At 44.6% G+C, this 16663-nt stretch overlaps 1 protein-coding gene across 2 annotated transcripts in view; it reads right to left on the minus strand.

The window, feature by feature from the left end:
* sema4f (sema domain, immunoglobulin domain (Ig), transmembrane domain (TM) and short cytoplasmic domain, (semaphorin) 4F) overlaps positions 1-16663 on the minus strand; it is a 78254-nt gene that overhangs the window by 14632 nt on the left and 46959 nt on the right. For both annotated transcript variants that reach the window (XM_080792795.1, XM_080792794.1), the window contains exons 2-3: positions 3763-3914; positions 1373-1432 (exon numbers count right to left, since the gene is read on the minus strand). In XM_080792795.1, the coding sequence (XP_080648921.1) occupies positions 1373-1432; positions 3763-3903 (201 nt within the window). In that variant the 5' untranslated portion in view covers positions 3904-3914. The remainder of the gene's footprint in view (positions 1-1372; positions 1433-3762; positions 3915-16663) is intronic.

The following is a 16663-nucleotide window of genomic DNA, read 5'->3' on the forward strand; positions in this document are numbered from 1 at the left end:
CTGCCATTTGCTCTATTAACATAAAAAATGTAATGTTTTTAATTTAGCTGAAAATCTTTGCCTATAATGACATCAGACATGCCCCAAATAGGGACTGTCACAGTGTCACTTTCAACCATCACATGCCAGGATGAAAGTGGTTAATGACATGAAGGGTGTTGGCAATAAGGAGCAACATGTGATCTTCACTGAACCCTCGTCCTCTGAATGGTTCAATAAGGGGGCGGCGGTGGCTCAGGGGTAGAGTGCCTGGATGGGAACCGCAAGGTTGCCAGTTCGAACCCGGGCTCCCCCAGAGTTACTGTCGAAGTGTCCTTGAGCAAGACACTGAACCCCTAATTGCTCCCGATGTGCTAGTTGGTGCCTTGCATGGTTTCCGCTGCCATCGGTGTGTGAATGGGTGAATGTAATGCACAATCTATGTAAAGCGCCTTGGATAAAGGCGCTATATAAATGCACCATTTACCAATAAGGAGCAACATGTGATCTTCACTGAACCCTCGTCCTCTGAATGGTTCAATAAGGAGCAACATGTGATCTTCACTGAACCCTCATCCTCCTAATGGTTCAATAAGGAGCAACATGTGATCTTCACTGAACCCTCATCCTCTGAATGGTTCAATAAGGAGCAACATGTGATCTTCACTGAACCCTCATCCTCTGAATGGTTCAATAAGGAGCAACATGTGATCTTCACTGAACCCTCATCCTCCTAATGGTTCAATAAGGAGCAACATGTGATCTTCACTGAACCCTCATCCTCTGAATGGTTCAATAAGGAGCAACATGTGATCTTCACTGAACCCTCATCCTCTGAATGGTTCAATAAGGAGCAACATGTGATCTTCACTGAACCCTCATCCTCTGAATGGTTCAATAAGGAGCAACATGTGATCTTCACTGAACCCTCATCCTCCTAATGGTTCAATAAGGAGCAACATGTGATCTTCACTGAACCCTCATCCTCCTAATGGTTCAATAAGGAGCAACATGTGATCTTCACTGAACCCTCATCCTCTGAATGGTTCAATAAGGAGCAACATGTGATCTTCACTGAACCCTCATCCTCTGAATGGTTCAATAAGGAGCAACATGTGATCTTCACTGAACCCTCATCCTCTGAATGGTTCCAAAAGCACAGTAGTGTACAGAAGACATTCAATCATCTGCTGCAGAGGCAGACAGAGGCATTTTTATGCACAACAGCCACTCCCTACATGTGGAAAGGGAGTGGTTGTGATGCATGTGAGGGAACACGAACACGAACACACACACACACACACACACACACACACACACACACACACACACACACACACACACACACACACACACACACACACACACACACACACACACACACGGTTCTCACCTCAGTTTTGCCCTTCGTCACACAGGACCTCCTCTTCTCCTCGGGAACATCCCATTTAATCTTGAGATTCAGACAAACAGAGAATCAGACAGGATGTCAGTCACGTACGTCAACGAGTTACAGTAAAGCTGCAATCTGTAACCTTTACATCATATTGGAACCTGGGTTGTTGAGCCATTAACGGAAAAGCCCATTTGGGCAGAGGATCAATAATTGCACTTTGACCATTGACCTATCTGACTACAGGCTCTAAATGTTGCAGGGAGACCGACTACAAATACCACAGTTATTGAATGCTACATGCTGCTTATGACCCAACGGTCCGCTGTTACAGACATGGACTGCACACTAGGGGTGCAACGGTTCAGTTAGACCACGGTTCGGTTCGAACCTCGGTATGGGGGCCACGGTTTCGGTTCGGTTTCGGTACAGTAAAAAAAAATACCCCCTTGTGAAGTGATCCCCAGGAACGCGCCCTACTGTACCCTCTACTGTACTGTACTGTACTGTACTGTACTAGTGTCACTGTACTGGCACACACGAAATCATCATATATACAGTTAATAATGTGCGTGTGTGTTAGGTTGTGCACAGGTGGTGAAAAACAACCACGCTGTTTTCATGCTCATACCCAGCCAGCCAGCCAGGCAGTGGCTTGCACCACTCAAAAAAGTTTATTTATAGCATTTTCTTTTCTTCTCTTTTTTTAGCATATATTATTTTATTAGGCATTTCTGCCTTTTCATTATTTTAAAGGGGGAAAAATACCTTATATTGCTATTTTAATGTGCCTCATCATTATTTTCAAGGGGAAATAAATGCACCTATGCGCTCACACGGGGCATTAAGCACATGCAGGAAAGAGGAGAGGAGAGTGCCTCCTGGGAGGGGAGTCATTCACAGTGAATGCGTCGTGTCTCAGAAAAATAGCCTACAAAAGTTTACAATAAGTCTACATGAGGATTTAAGGATATTATGCTTATATTATTAGAAGAAGGGCTTCTATCTACAGTCATGGATTGGACATGGGAGTATTTTGTTGGTACTTTTCTGACGGAATGAATGTCCTGCTGCGGGTTGTTTATGCTCTCACTCTCCCTCTTAATTAGCACTCAAACAGCGAGTGCAGATGCAGAATCAGATCTGAACAAACTTACAACGACCGTGCTTAGAAGCCTGTTGGCGCGAGGTTACTCCGCTGTGTGTGTCTCTGTGTATGACGATCAATAATTATTCCAAGAACGACGTTTAAAGACGAGTGCTGGATTCTCCTCATCATGCCGTCTCTCTCTCTCTGTGTGTGTGTGTGTGTGTGTGTGTATGTAGGGGGTGGGCCGACAGAGTGCTACACTTCTGTGACCGAAAGAGTGCTAGACTTCTTAGTAGGACGGTGTGTGACCGATAGAGTGCTAGACTTCTAAGTAGGCCAGTGTGTGACCGAGAAATACATTCTTCGCAGCTGTAATAAATGAATTAATGCAAACCGAAATAGCGCGGTTCATTAGAGCGCATTGAACCGTGTATGTGGAACCGAACGGTTCGGTTTTCGGTTGAAAACCGTTGCACCCCTACTGCACACCTGGATGATATCAGTTTGCATTGCTTGTTTTTTTGCCGTGTCCAACGCGGCGGCCATGGAATTAAAGTAACACACAATGTCATTGTGCAGCTCTAGAGTACACTAAAGCTGCGTTCAGACCTGAATATACAGTATATATTCGCCTCGGTTCGTCCCGTTTGTGCCGTGCCAGGTCGGCGGTCGCGCCACGGCCGTTCACGCAATTCTCGTCTTTGCATTGACTTTGTATGTAACGCACCATTAGGAATGTTTTTGAGAACATTTGAGTCCAGGGACACTCTGTAGAAGACATGCTGTGTATGCGCTCTAATCATTCGGCCCCTGCAGTAACAGAATCGTGACGCATGTTTGATCAACATTTTGCAAGTCGACTGCATTACACTGGAGAGACCTTGCATCATCTAATGGACTACTTTCTTTATCGAAAGCAACAGTATATTTATTAAGCATCCGTGTAGTAAGTGGGATAATAAACAGTGGTATTGAGAAATAACCGCCTTCAGGGTGATTAAGATCTTATCACCCTGTTATGGGGTTTATGTTTTTATGACCGGCTCATTGTTCATTATCCCTTGCTTAACATACTCGTGTATGAAAATAACATTGTATTCACAAACAAATTACAGCTTTGACCACATGACCTGTACCTGTGTGCAGTTGAAAAGTTCAACACATCACAGCAAGTTAATTATGCAATATGTAAAGAAATATGTAATTCCATACAGCCTGCGCGCACGCACGCACGCACGCACACACGCACACACACACACACACACACACACACACACACACACACACACACAGTCCTCACCGTGAGTGGTTTTCGGTTCAGGTTGGTAGTGTCAACAGCCAAAATGGCGTCCTTGCCACCGAGAAACAGCATGCCAGTGGAGCGGTCCAATAGGAAGGTGCTAAAGTTCCTGAACTCCTTGAACTGCTCTGGCCCCAACATGGCGTCATTCTCTGTGTGGAGGAGAGAGAGAAAGAGAGAGATAGAGGGTTAATGGTGCCGTTACTGTATACAGTAAAATAAAATATGTGCATTATGTACTGTCAAATTCTATTGATTTACAAGCTCTGGTAACCACATGAACCCTAGCATCCATAATTCTGGGAATGGCAGGCAAACTGTTCTGTGAAAACATCAGATCTACAAGCTCAGGAATGCAGAAATCATTCGCAAAGAGAGAGAGAGAGAGAGAGAGAGAAAGAGAGAGAGATATTGTACATACATTTCTTATTTGTTTGTTTTTAATGCACAATTGTAAACGCAATGTAAACGTATGGTTTCCATGTTGCCTTTTGAATTTAATAGAAAGAGATGATTACATGTATTAACCCACTTGAACCCAATATACTGACTGGGATTCCCCAGGGCTCTATATTGGCGCTCTACTTCATTCCCTCGACAAAAAAAATCTATTCTACAAGCTCACAATGTGTCGCATTGCAACGCAAATGCTCGCAATGTGTCGCATGCTCGCAAATCTGCTATTTATTCACCCCAGAATAGGGACGCGAGGGTTGAAGTGGGTTAAGCTGCAGCCACATGTTTCACCTCTCCTCTCTGAGACAGATGACCTCACTAAACTCTCTGTTTCTCTCTCCTGCTACTGGGATTTCTATCGTTGAGCCGCGCAAAGCGAATGCAAAAACAACTATAATGAGGCTGTCCGTTAATCTGTCCATCTGTACTGTACTGTACTGTACATCCCAAAAGATTTTGCTTCACTCCCCCAACTCTCTCTCGTTCACACTCACTCTCTTGCTCTGTTCTTTTCCCTTCCAATTCTACCATCCCGAATCACACACTATAGGACAAAGCTTTGCCTTGTCTGTTGTGATACAGTGTGTGTGTGTGTGTGTGTGTGTGTGTGTGTGTGTGTGTGTGTGTGTGTGTGTGTGTGTGTGTGTGTGTGTGTGTGCGTGCGTGCATGCGTGCGTTCATACACAGCTGCTTTCCACGAGAGCACAGCTGTGTGCTGTACTTCAATGGAGTGGTGGTGCACGAGACTGTGTGTGTGTGTGTGTGTGCGCGCGTGCGCTTTGCGTGATGAAGGCTATAGTTTACTTTCAATACGTTGTACTACTACAGTGCAAACCTCTGTTGACATTTCAGGAATAAAACTAGTCCACGCAGACAGAGACATAGAGCGAGCAAAAGGGAACGAAAACTAAAGCAATAATTACTGTAAATTAAGATTAAACATCTCAACCGACAGACAAGCTGTCTCTCCATCTCACGCACATGCACACGCACACACACACACCGGGCGGTAATTTACAGTCGACAATGCAACAGGGGGAACTCTATTATTGACATAAGCCAACTACTTGTGCAAGCAAACAGAAGCACATCGATACACCGCCATGCCTATAATCATCCACCACAGGACAAAGCCTGGCCTTGTCCGTCATGGTGTGACTCGTGGTTTATAGTTGTGTCAATGGGAAAAAAAAGACTTGAGCAAACAAAAGCATGACATGATGAGAACGCTTGGCATTGGCATTACGCTACATGACGTCACCACATACCCAATATGAACAGGTGATGAACCCTCTGCCAACGAGCACACAATGAAATATACAGAGAGAGAGAGAGAGGTATACTGTGTAGACAGACAGACAGACAGACAGACAGGGAGACAGAGAGGGAGAGAGAGAGAGACAGAAAGAGAGAGAGAGGGGAAGAGCCTGGCAGTAGCAAATAGCCACAGCGGCACAGAGCTCAAGTAAACAAACAGCATTCATCTCCATAATGGAGTTCTCACACTCTCCTGATAACACCAGTAATTACAAGCTGTGGAAAGAGAAACACACACACACACACACACACACACACACACACGTGCACTCACTGCATGCACAAAACCACGTTATTAATGGTCCAATACAAAAGGTGTAGAAAGGAGGAAGAGACGGATGAATGGAAGGAGAGTGGTTGACAGAGAGGGAGGGAGATGGGGGCACAGGGAGGCATGGAACAGGTGCAGGAGATATTAAACGAGTCTGTTGCATTGCCTTCCACTTGCATTAAACACATTATTTGTCTGCGAGCTAGAGTGTATACCTGCAAGGCCAACTGCCCCTAGAGAGTCTTATGAATACATAGAAATGAAGTGTTCATTCTTGCAAGACATTATCTGTTTGGGGAGAGCACCTGTAAGAAAACAAATATTATCATTTATTGTAACTTTCTGCCGTTTGAGAACAAATGTTATACTGGCTAAGTAATAAGTATTTGTGCACACCTGCTTAAAATGGTCAGGTGTGTACTGTGTACTGCGTAGGGGAGAACAGCCGCACACTGCCTTCACTTACATAACACATGTATTAGACTTTTATTAGTATTTTATAATAGCATTACTATTTAGTATTTACCTTACTATATTAGTTTATTGTTATCCACACTGTTGAGGAAGCTATAACTACAAGAACCCTTTTCTGTTCGTATGAATGGGCTGTCAAGACCAGAAAGTAGTTTTTTGCCACTCTGTAGGGGTTCTTCCGGGTTTGATGATGATGTCACGTGCATACCCTCTATAGAACTAGCATCAAGAAACAAGTTCAATCCTTTACAACAATTATCTTAAGCTGGTTGCTAATATGCTGGTTGGCAATATGAAGGATACCTCCCAATGATATGTTTATGTTTGAAGACAAATATCCTTCGGGAGTCGGGACAATAAAGATTATTATTATTACTAAACATATTGCTAAATAAAAGCATTTCTCATACAATGGTGTCAGGTGTGGGACACTACAAAAATATATCATTTGGGGATTAAAGGACCACTTCACCACTCCTCTCATGATAAAATAGCACTGGGGGCTGTGGGCAGTTCAGAAACCTGTCCACCATTGACATCAGTTTTTTTTTTTTTTTTTTTTTTTTGTGAGAACGATGGCTTCCATTTTCGCAATGCAACTTTTCAAGAATAGAAAGCCTGCCGTTTCTATTAGCTTGGATTCCCCATCGATGATGTCACTGGTGGACGGGCTGCCCAGTGCCCACAGCCCTCCTACAGTATGAGACACAGACTTGAGTAGAGAAAAATTGTGCTATTTCTATCATGATAATCAGTGAGGACCAATTATATGAAGATAGGTTGACACGTGACCTTTAAGTATCCCTTTAATTTCAAAACTAAAACTCAGGGGAAAAAAATGCTTTTTGAGTTATCCTGACATGACATTATAACGCTTCCTGACAGATTTAAAACCGAGGCTCTAGACAGTGCAGACCCTGTGCGCTCCTCTGTCTGTCTGTCTGTCTCATGAACACACGCACTTAGGCATAATCAAATAAACTGGTATGAGATGTGACAATGTCAGTAATCAGTCGTGTATGCAGTGTATGGATGTATGGAGTGGGCTGTGTGTGAGTGTTGTAAAAGGTGTGCAACTGCTTGAAAGGAAGGAAAGAGAGCTTGCTTTAGTTTAGAGCAGGGGTAACCAACCAGGGGTTCGCGATCTACCAGTCGATCGCGGGAACGTTTCCAGTCGATCGCGAAGTGTCCGACCCATTTGAATAATGTCAGTGCCGCTCGTCACATGCAAATTAATTTTGAGCAGAGCGCTGTGGCTCTGAGTTTGAGAATAGACCCCATCGTCCAAGGGTGTGTGTGCGTGTGTGGTGGGGGGGTGGTGGTATCTTAGCAACACTGAATGATCTGTCCCATTGGTCGTGTGCTCGTATCATGAGCCAATGGCTGCAGCTCTGAGCTTCCCAGACCCAGGTTCACATCAAGGTTCACAACAAGCCGTAAAGAGAACTGACAGGTCAGCCACAGGGCTGCTACCATATTAGCAGCTGTGAGCGCTCTTCTCTTCTCGTGAAGAAAGCAGGACAGAGTTGTCAAATAAATCCCGCCGTCATTCATACTGTATTTATTCTCCGACCCGACATTAAAATACGGAACAACGTGCGTTCATTACGGGCTCGTGACAGGCTGCAGACACCTGAGTTGGGACTACTAGCCGATAGCGCCCTGCTCCTTCAGTTTTCGTTGTTCGTTGTTATAATATTTTTTATTATTGGGATTTGATCATTGATGCAAATTCTAAACATATGGATGCAGCTGCAGAAGTTGTGTTGCTTAAAGGAATGCATAGTTGCGTTCTCCTCAACTGCTGCGCAGCAACAACAAAAATATAAAAATGAGAAAAATATACTGAATATACCAGTCTGCAATGCAAACTAATAGGCGAGTGCACTCCAGGGCATATGCAAAGGGAAAGAATGACTTCTGTCCGTGACAATAATCAATGCTACAGTTTGAATTCTGTACACATGCACACATAGAGCAAAAAATATGATAAATATGAAATATGAAAACTTGTTGAAGTACAACACATGAGTCAAGTAGCTGCTTTCGTATCAAACCCTTTCCTCTTTACTGAGCCTACTGTCATTGAACTGCTGTCCGATAAAATGCAGGATGTGTTTGCATTAACTTCAGATATTTAAATGGAGATTTAAATGGAGATTAAATTTTCACAAATGAAAATAATAAAATCCAAGTTTAGAACTCGTATGACTGACTCACATCTTAATGACACCCTCAGACTGGCAATCACTAAATATGAACCAGATTTCAAAACGCTTGCAGATAAAGTGCAGTCACAGCAGTCTCATTAAAGGTGGGCTGACCCTGAGAGTATGTCACCATATCTGTGCAAATATATATGGTCATGTTATGCCTATGTCATTTGAACATCTGCCAATGTGAATATTCATTGAAATGAGAAACAAAATATTTCTAATACTAATTATTTCTAATTTGTCTTAATATTATTTGACATTGATAATATAACTTACTATAAGTATTTATTCTAATTTAAGCTTTAGTCTTTGTGTGGATGTGTGCACATGCATTGAGCCTGTCAGAAATAGCAAAAAGTGTTTTTTCTAACACGTTTTAGTGGTAGATCTTGGCTTACAATTGGGAATAAAATGGGCTCTTGGGCTTGAAAAGGTTGGTTACCACTGGTTTAGAGCATGGAAGGAGAAGCCTTTATATACTCTCCCAAACACCCCACTCAGGTGTACACAGTTGGCCTGACGGCCTGCTCCACTCTGCCCTAATCACCCAGGCTGCCGGCTAGCCTGTCCCTTTCTGAAAATGAAGGGAGCTCTGAATGCACTGACATCTGTCTCAATGGAAATTGGAAAGCCAATCTCTCTACTCCCTCTCTCTACTAGTCAATAATGTCTGGTTTCCAGTAACCTCTAACATGCGTGTCACTTCTCATTTGCTAAGATGCCATCTGTTCAGCTCCGGGCAGAAAGCTGCACTCTGACTGGTTGAGAGAGAGAGAGAGAGGAACTCCACTTTCTGTAAATCACATGTGTGACGACAGGTCATAATGTAGACAACCTCTCTCTCTCTCTCTCTCTCTCTCTCTCTCTCTGCAGTCTTAATATTTCACTCTGTCTCTCCCCCTATTTCTGTCTTTCTCCTCCATCCATCCATCCTTCCATCCAACATCATCCCACTTTAAACTAACTCATTATAAAGTACTGTTGGTCAGCAACACACACACACACACACACACACACACACAGTCACACACACGTCAGATATGACATCAGTGTGCGCTAGTGACACAGGCCGAAGGCAAGGTCTGTAGAAATGTCCTTGTAAACTGGTCCTTACTGTCCCTCTCGGACATGGCCGTGCACCCGCACATGCACGCACATACACACCCACACACACAGCCACCTGCTGTGCACTCTAATGTAGCGATGGTTCCTATAGCTACACCATCTGCCCCCCTCCACACACACACACACAGACACACACACGACACCCAAGGGCTGTTATGTGCATGCATGGGCGAGTCGGGCGACACTGCCAGTCAAGTGAGAGAATAAGTGTGAAAAAGAGAGAGAGAAGAAGGCAAGGACACGGCCACTGTAATGAAGAGAAAAGAAGAGAAGATGGACAGAATGGAGAGAGAGAGAGAGAGAGAGAGAGAGAGAGAGAGAGAGAGAGAGAGAGAGACAGCGACAGATGGATGAAATATCTTTCATTGGAGTCCCTCGTCTTTGCACAGGCAATGTGTGAAAGAGTGTGTTGGAATTTTTACTTGACACAAATCCAAAATTAGGGGTGTAACAGTTAATTAAAACTGTAATTGATTGAATCAATTATAACAAAAAATATGAAATAAAATAGCTGAACTACAAGACTCACAACACGTCACGTTTTTGGAAATTTCGTTTGTCGTATAGGGGAAAAAAGAAGAGGGGTGAAGGATAGAGACCTACCAATGAAGTATACTATATATTTAACGGGGCTTTTTTGTAAAATCCCAGCCCACAATACCTTAAAAAGAATGACAAAATGTACCAGTGAAGGGCAACATGCCTATTCACTGGGGACTATGCAAGGCAGAGGGCGTCCACCCCCCTGAGTCCAAGTTAGACTAGACCACATACCTAACTCTATGTATGGCCACAGATCTGGCCACCAGAGGGTGCTGAATATGCCAAAACAGACTACCAGATAGTTCAAATGAAGATACAGGTAGATGAGCCACGTGGCTCCACTGTGTGCAGAATGCACTGCATCATTGCAGCCCTGCAGCTTTGTGCAGGGAATTTATACTGTTCCTGTGAGGTGTTTGTGGAATGTGTGTGTGGATTGGAAAGAAACGTATCCAGAAAATCTAGTTTTTGGTTGGTTAAATCAAATGCACCTTAAAAATGTCAGGCGGCTGGCGGAAAGCGATGAGCACTTGAACACAGTGAATGAATGAACCTGACAGCCCGACACCCCTGATTACATTCTAAATAAGAGAACAGCGTGCTTAGAGTAAATATGAATTCCTAAAAATACGAAATGCCGCCCCTCTCCATCTCTCCCCGGCCATGAATCATTCATTTATTATGCATTAAACATGACCGACACCCAACCAGGGGGGCAGGGGGGAGTGAGCAGGACTGTGTGTGTGACGTGTGTGTGTGTGTGTGTGTGTGTGTGTGTGTGTGTGTGTGTGTGTGCACGTGTGCATACTAAAGCCAAGGTTTAATAAACAGGCTGTTGCACCAAAGCGACAGACCCTGGTCTCTGGCTGCAGGGCATTGTGGGATTGCACACATCAGGAAGTGATAAATTATACACCTGCCTCCTTCATCCGTCAATCAAGACGGATGGGATGGAGAGAAGATGTGCAGGAAGAGAAGAGAAGAGAAGAGAAGAGAAGGGCTACATGTGATGTTAGTTGTTCGTTACAGTATATCTTCCCATCCCATCCTAATATGTGTGCTAGCTACATTGCGTTGGCCAATTTGTCTGACCAAGCAGGTTTCTGGCAGCATCAGTTTGTGACAGAGCGTTAATGGGAATCATCCAAAGGTTCAGCCAGTTGTCCTTGCCAGCAACGACCAATCACCATCAGCGCTGGCTGACGCTTCTCTAATCACAGAGAATCAAACGACATCACTCTGGCCGTGATGTACTGTACAGTAAACGCACATTTATACATCCAACAGGTTGACAATGTTAATCCAGTTTATAACACTTGAGTGAATCATATAAACTGTCAACTCCCACACAATGGCGTTGGCGAACACGCACTTGTGCGCGCGTGTGTGTGTGTGTGTGTGTGCGCGTGTGTGTGTGTGTGCAATGCATGTGTGTGTGTTTGGCTAACCCTTCTCATTGTTCCTAAGCGGTTCATTGTCTTTGCATTGATGGATGATAGAGGCCAGCTATTCAGGCACATCCTGTCTAAAGAGCGATTTCTAGTGTAGTGTAGTGTAGTGTCTGTGTGTGTGTGTGTGTGTGTGTGTGTGTGTGTGAGAGAGAGAGAGAGAGAGAGAGAGAGAGAGAGAGATAGAGAGAGAGGGACAGAGAGAGAGAGATAGACAGTAACATAGAAAGACATGTTTAACATGCATTTGAGAATGCCAGAGGAAAACAAAAAGTTGGAAAATGCATATAGACATTAATAGACATTGGAAATTATAAGCGACAGACGAGCACAGACAAGCAATAGAGAGAGAGACACAGACAGTCAGACGGGGAGGGGGGGGGGGGTGATTAAGGGGGTGTGTCTGGTGTTTGGACAGAAATATCTCTAAAGCTCCCTTGTTCTTCAACAGCCGAGTGATAAAAACACCAATTTTCTACACTTGTGTGTCCATTTTTATGTATGTGCGTGTTCGTGCATGTGTTTTATTCATAGGCTTACGCCTGCATGCAACTGATGTTGTGTCTGTGTCATGTGTGTCTGTGTGTGCGTGTGTGTGTGTGTGCGAGCACATGTGCACGCATGTGTAGAAAGAGTGGGAGGACAGGACTCCCCTTGTAGCGTCCATGGTCTATTTCAGCCCATTTAGTGCCAGTGAATGGGCTTCACAATGGCATCAGAACTTCAAAGGGCCGCCATGCCTTTACATCTATGGACAACGAGCCCATAATAGTCATTTATCTCCCGTTTGCATCAATCACGGCACACAAAAGCAAGTGAACTCTACATGTTACGCTAGATAATGCTCAGAGTTAGCATCAGGCGGCAGGCTACTGGACTCTGGAGTTGAATGACCCTATGTCGTCACTATAAGGCGGACACCGTTACTTTTTGGGACATTGTAATATCCTATGTTCCAATATAGTCATTATTTAGTCACACCCTTTTGTTAATACTTTTCATACCCCAAATGGAAAATAATCCTTTGCTTATATTTAATGCCAGTAATCCTACGCAAAAATGAAGAAATGCATGAAATCTTTTCATGCATTTCTCAATGCTCAAAAAAACAAAAATGCATGCCATGAAAGCAAAAAATATATCATCATCATGCAGCGGATCTCCAGGCAAAAGTCTGTCATATAAGCAGCCTTGGTTATTATGAGTCGAAATCGAAAGACTTTATGAGCCATCACTGCCAGGGTCAAGGAGATAGAGGATAGAGGATAGAGAGAGCAGCAGCATTATCTGTATGGACCAAGGTCTTTGAGTTCTCTTATACCATGACAGGTTTAGCCTCCTCGGGGGTCGATCCATTCAGCCGTATCAGAACCTTGCAGTTCCTCGTCCAAGTTGCTTGTATTTTTCCGCTTTTCTTCAGAGAGCGGGCCTCCGTGCCGTGCTATGTCGGCATTCTTCTTGGTTAGGTGTTCATTCAGGTAGACCTGGGTGTCTTTCAACTTCTTCCACTGTCTGCATCGTTAGTTTGGTTTTGTGTTTACGGTTCGCAAAACAAACTATGATTGCAAGGTTTGGGCTTTTTTGGACGTTCCCGTCACGGTCCACTACTGCCTTCCGAGGGGGAAGGGTGTGGCACGCTGAGATGCCGTTCGGGTCGACGTAGATGTCATTACTCTCGAGGAATTGCAGAACCTGCATCTCCGGCGTCTGTTGGTCTTCGATTGCGGCGTCTTCTCTGACTTGTCCTCCATCAGCTGCAGCTCTCGCATATGAATGGAGTTTAACTTCCAGGCCCGAAATTATGACATCTTCCATGGAGTGTATTGCGTTGTTGCAGGGACATTCAGACAGTGTATGCATGAGTGAATCATTCTGCACTCTGATTTCATGATATAAACTTTTTTGGCCGTGCACCCCCGGCCCCTATCACCTCCTGACCTAGCTGACGCAACATGTATGTCTCTACAGTATATATACAATATATCCATACTGTACAGTATGTGGCATAAATGTGGACGTATAAGGCATAAGCTATAAGCTTTCCTATATATCCACATATATGCACATACAATATGTAGCTGAATATGACATGTACGTATGCAGAATATATTCTGCATATACTTGCCATATATTGGCATAATATGTTCATATATCTAAATTAACACCATAGCACCACTTTTTCATGTCACGCACCCCCTAGAAGGCTCTCGCGCACCACAGGGGGTGCACGCGCACCACCGTTTGGGAATCCCTTATGCTGCAGCTAAAGTAATGAATTTCCCTGCCGGGAAATGCATTAAAATTCGACATGTGTTGATGCAGTGCTCCTGTATGCGTTTGTGTTGTTCTACAGAACCCAGGGAAATGCTGTGTTGGAATCTTAAAGCAAAAGAAAAACGTATGCTTCGAGCTAATGATCTTTTTGGCATGTGACACAGCCACGCAATGGGGTATAATAAATTAAGCTTTCTACACAGGGTTTAAAGTAGTCTAGACACGTCCGACCATGAGAAAATGCACCGAATTACCCAAGCGTCTGCACTCTGCGCAGCTGTGGATTGATTCAAGTACCTCATGGTCACGCAAACTGTGGAGATGAATTCCAGACTACAGCTGTGAGATGCAAGCACATAACTGTATAGGGTTTAGCCCCCATATGGAACCCCTTCCATCCACTACTGTATATAGCTCCGAGATGAGGTCCCACCGCCTTACCGTTCCGCCGCCTTTCAGAGCCGGCGCATATTTTCCACTATGCACAATTCTTACCCTTTTCCGCACATCATATCCAAAAAGTAGAGGTAATGTTTTGTTTATTAACAGACAAGAACATCCAAGTGACGGGTTGAAACGAGCGTTTAAATCACTTAATTTAGTCGGATGGGTTTTCAGAAAGTTGTGGCCGCAGAGGCAACATTACTGCCTCCCCTGTGCAGATGTTGAAATTAATTTTCTCCCTGCATGTTCACGCACAATGCGCCGGCCCTGGGACCACCGTCGGTGGGACCTCATCTCGGAGCTACAGTAGTGGAGGGAGGGAGAGGTTCCATATGGGCCTAATATAGGGTAACATTCATAACTGTAGCATCGAGAAATTGTACACACGCTCCTGCATGGATCCCAGATCAATTTTTCAGGGCACGTGAGGTCGTTTCCAGTCCGAGCATTGTAGAACTCAACCAACCATGGACAGATTATGGACCAGGCCAATGGGGCCAGTGCCCAGGGGCCCTTGACGACCAGTGGCAGTTTATCTTCATGCTACAGTAGGGGAAATCAATGTTCACTGAATTACCTGGAAATACAGTAAATATAGCATGTTCTGTGGTCCTATAAGCTGCATGTTTACCAATAGTAAATGGTGCCTTTACATAGCGTGCATTGCATTGCACTCATTCAGTCACACGTTGATGGCGGGGGACACCATGCAAGGCACCAACCTGCTCAGTTAGGGGTTCAGTGCCATGCTTATAGTGGGAGCCCGGGATCAAACCGGGAACCTTTTGATTCTCAAACGGCCACTGTACCTCCCGGGCCACCGCCGCCGCCTCTCACATCACATCATTCATTTAGTCTGAAGTACATTTAGTGGCCAACGTCTTCCCAGCTGCCTGCAGATTCCCCCGACATGGAGGGCTGTAGGAGGGGTGCCACGATGAGGAACCTCTGATCCTGCACACATCAAACACCGCAACGTGACCCCCACACACACACACACACACACACACAATGTCAACCTCTGCTTTGAGGGTTTTATACTCTGGGGGCAGCAAGTAATGCAACGCACGCACACACGGCCGTACGCACACGCGCACGCATACACAATACAAAAAGAGGCCTCGGGAGACGGGAGATTATCGGGCATTAAAAACAAGAGATGTGTGGGAGACAAGAGTTGACTGTGTGCAGGAAAGACACAGAGAAGAGCTGATAAGGAAGACATGGAGAAGGTATGGGAAGCATGAAAGGAGACAGGAGGAGGAGGAGGTGGTGTTTAGAGGTTGTGGGCAGTGGGACCCATATCAATTTAATTTCATCCTATATGAAAATAAGATATTTCCAAAATTTGATGGCAGTATTGTGAAAGACTCCCACTCAATCTCAGTGCCTTCTTCTTCCTTCCTTCCTAGCCCTCTCTCTCCCTCTCTCCCTCTCTCTCTCTCCTGAGGCTACTGGCTCTAGGTGATAAGCAGCAGCACTACTAATCAGGCTTGGCCTAAATGTGGCCATACCTCCGGAGGATTAGTGGGATTGTGTGTGTGTGTGTGTGTGCATGTGTGTCTCTGCATGCATGCGAGTGCAGTAGTAGTGCACGTGGCAGTGTTGGTTTAGGCCTGGTGCCTGGAGGACCCGTCCAACCAAATACAACAGAAGTGTATGTGTATGTGTGTGTGTGTGTGTGTGTGTGTGTGTGTGTGTGTGTGTGTGTGTGTGTGTGTGTGTGTGTGTGTGTGTGTGTGTGTGTGCGCATGCGTGCGTTATTGCACACCTATCTCTGGAAGTTACATAACACATGAGCATAATATCCTATCTGATGATGGATATTTGAATACAATGGGACATCTGGCCAACTCTTTCTAGCATGCTGAGAGAGAGAGTGAGAGAGAGAGAGAGAGAGATAGAGAGACCTTAGATGAGGGCAGAGTAGGACAGGTAAAGCCTGATTTATGTTTGGTTGTGCATTATGTCGTTCACCGAAAACAGCCGAGCATCGTCAGCATGCTGATTGATTGCCTATTTTCTTAAATGGTCAGGTTATACACCAACTATACATAGGGCTTTGTTTTTAGTCCAACTCTCATTCTGCTTTGATTGACACTTTACACAACGGAGAGCTGCCCCGTGCAACCACAGCCTGTTGAGCACTGGTTCCACTGGAAACCAGAGCTGCAACTTAAATTATTCAGCATGTTGGAAAAACAAAGCATAAGGTATTTTTTTGACCGCATTGTCCAGGGTCACTGAAACACATGCACTGTGCAGTTTTATTCCGCACGCACACACACACACACACACACACACACACACCAAATTGGGAGTATAGACTGTAT

This window comes from Protomyctophum bolini, assembly GCF_963924005.1.
Source record: "Protomyctophum bolini genome assembly, chromosome: 20".
In the NCBI taxonomy this organism is placed as follows: domain Eukaryota; kingdom Metazoa; phylum Chordata; class Actinopteri; order Myctophiformes; family Myctophidae; genus Protomyctophum; species Protomyctophum bolini.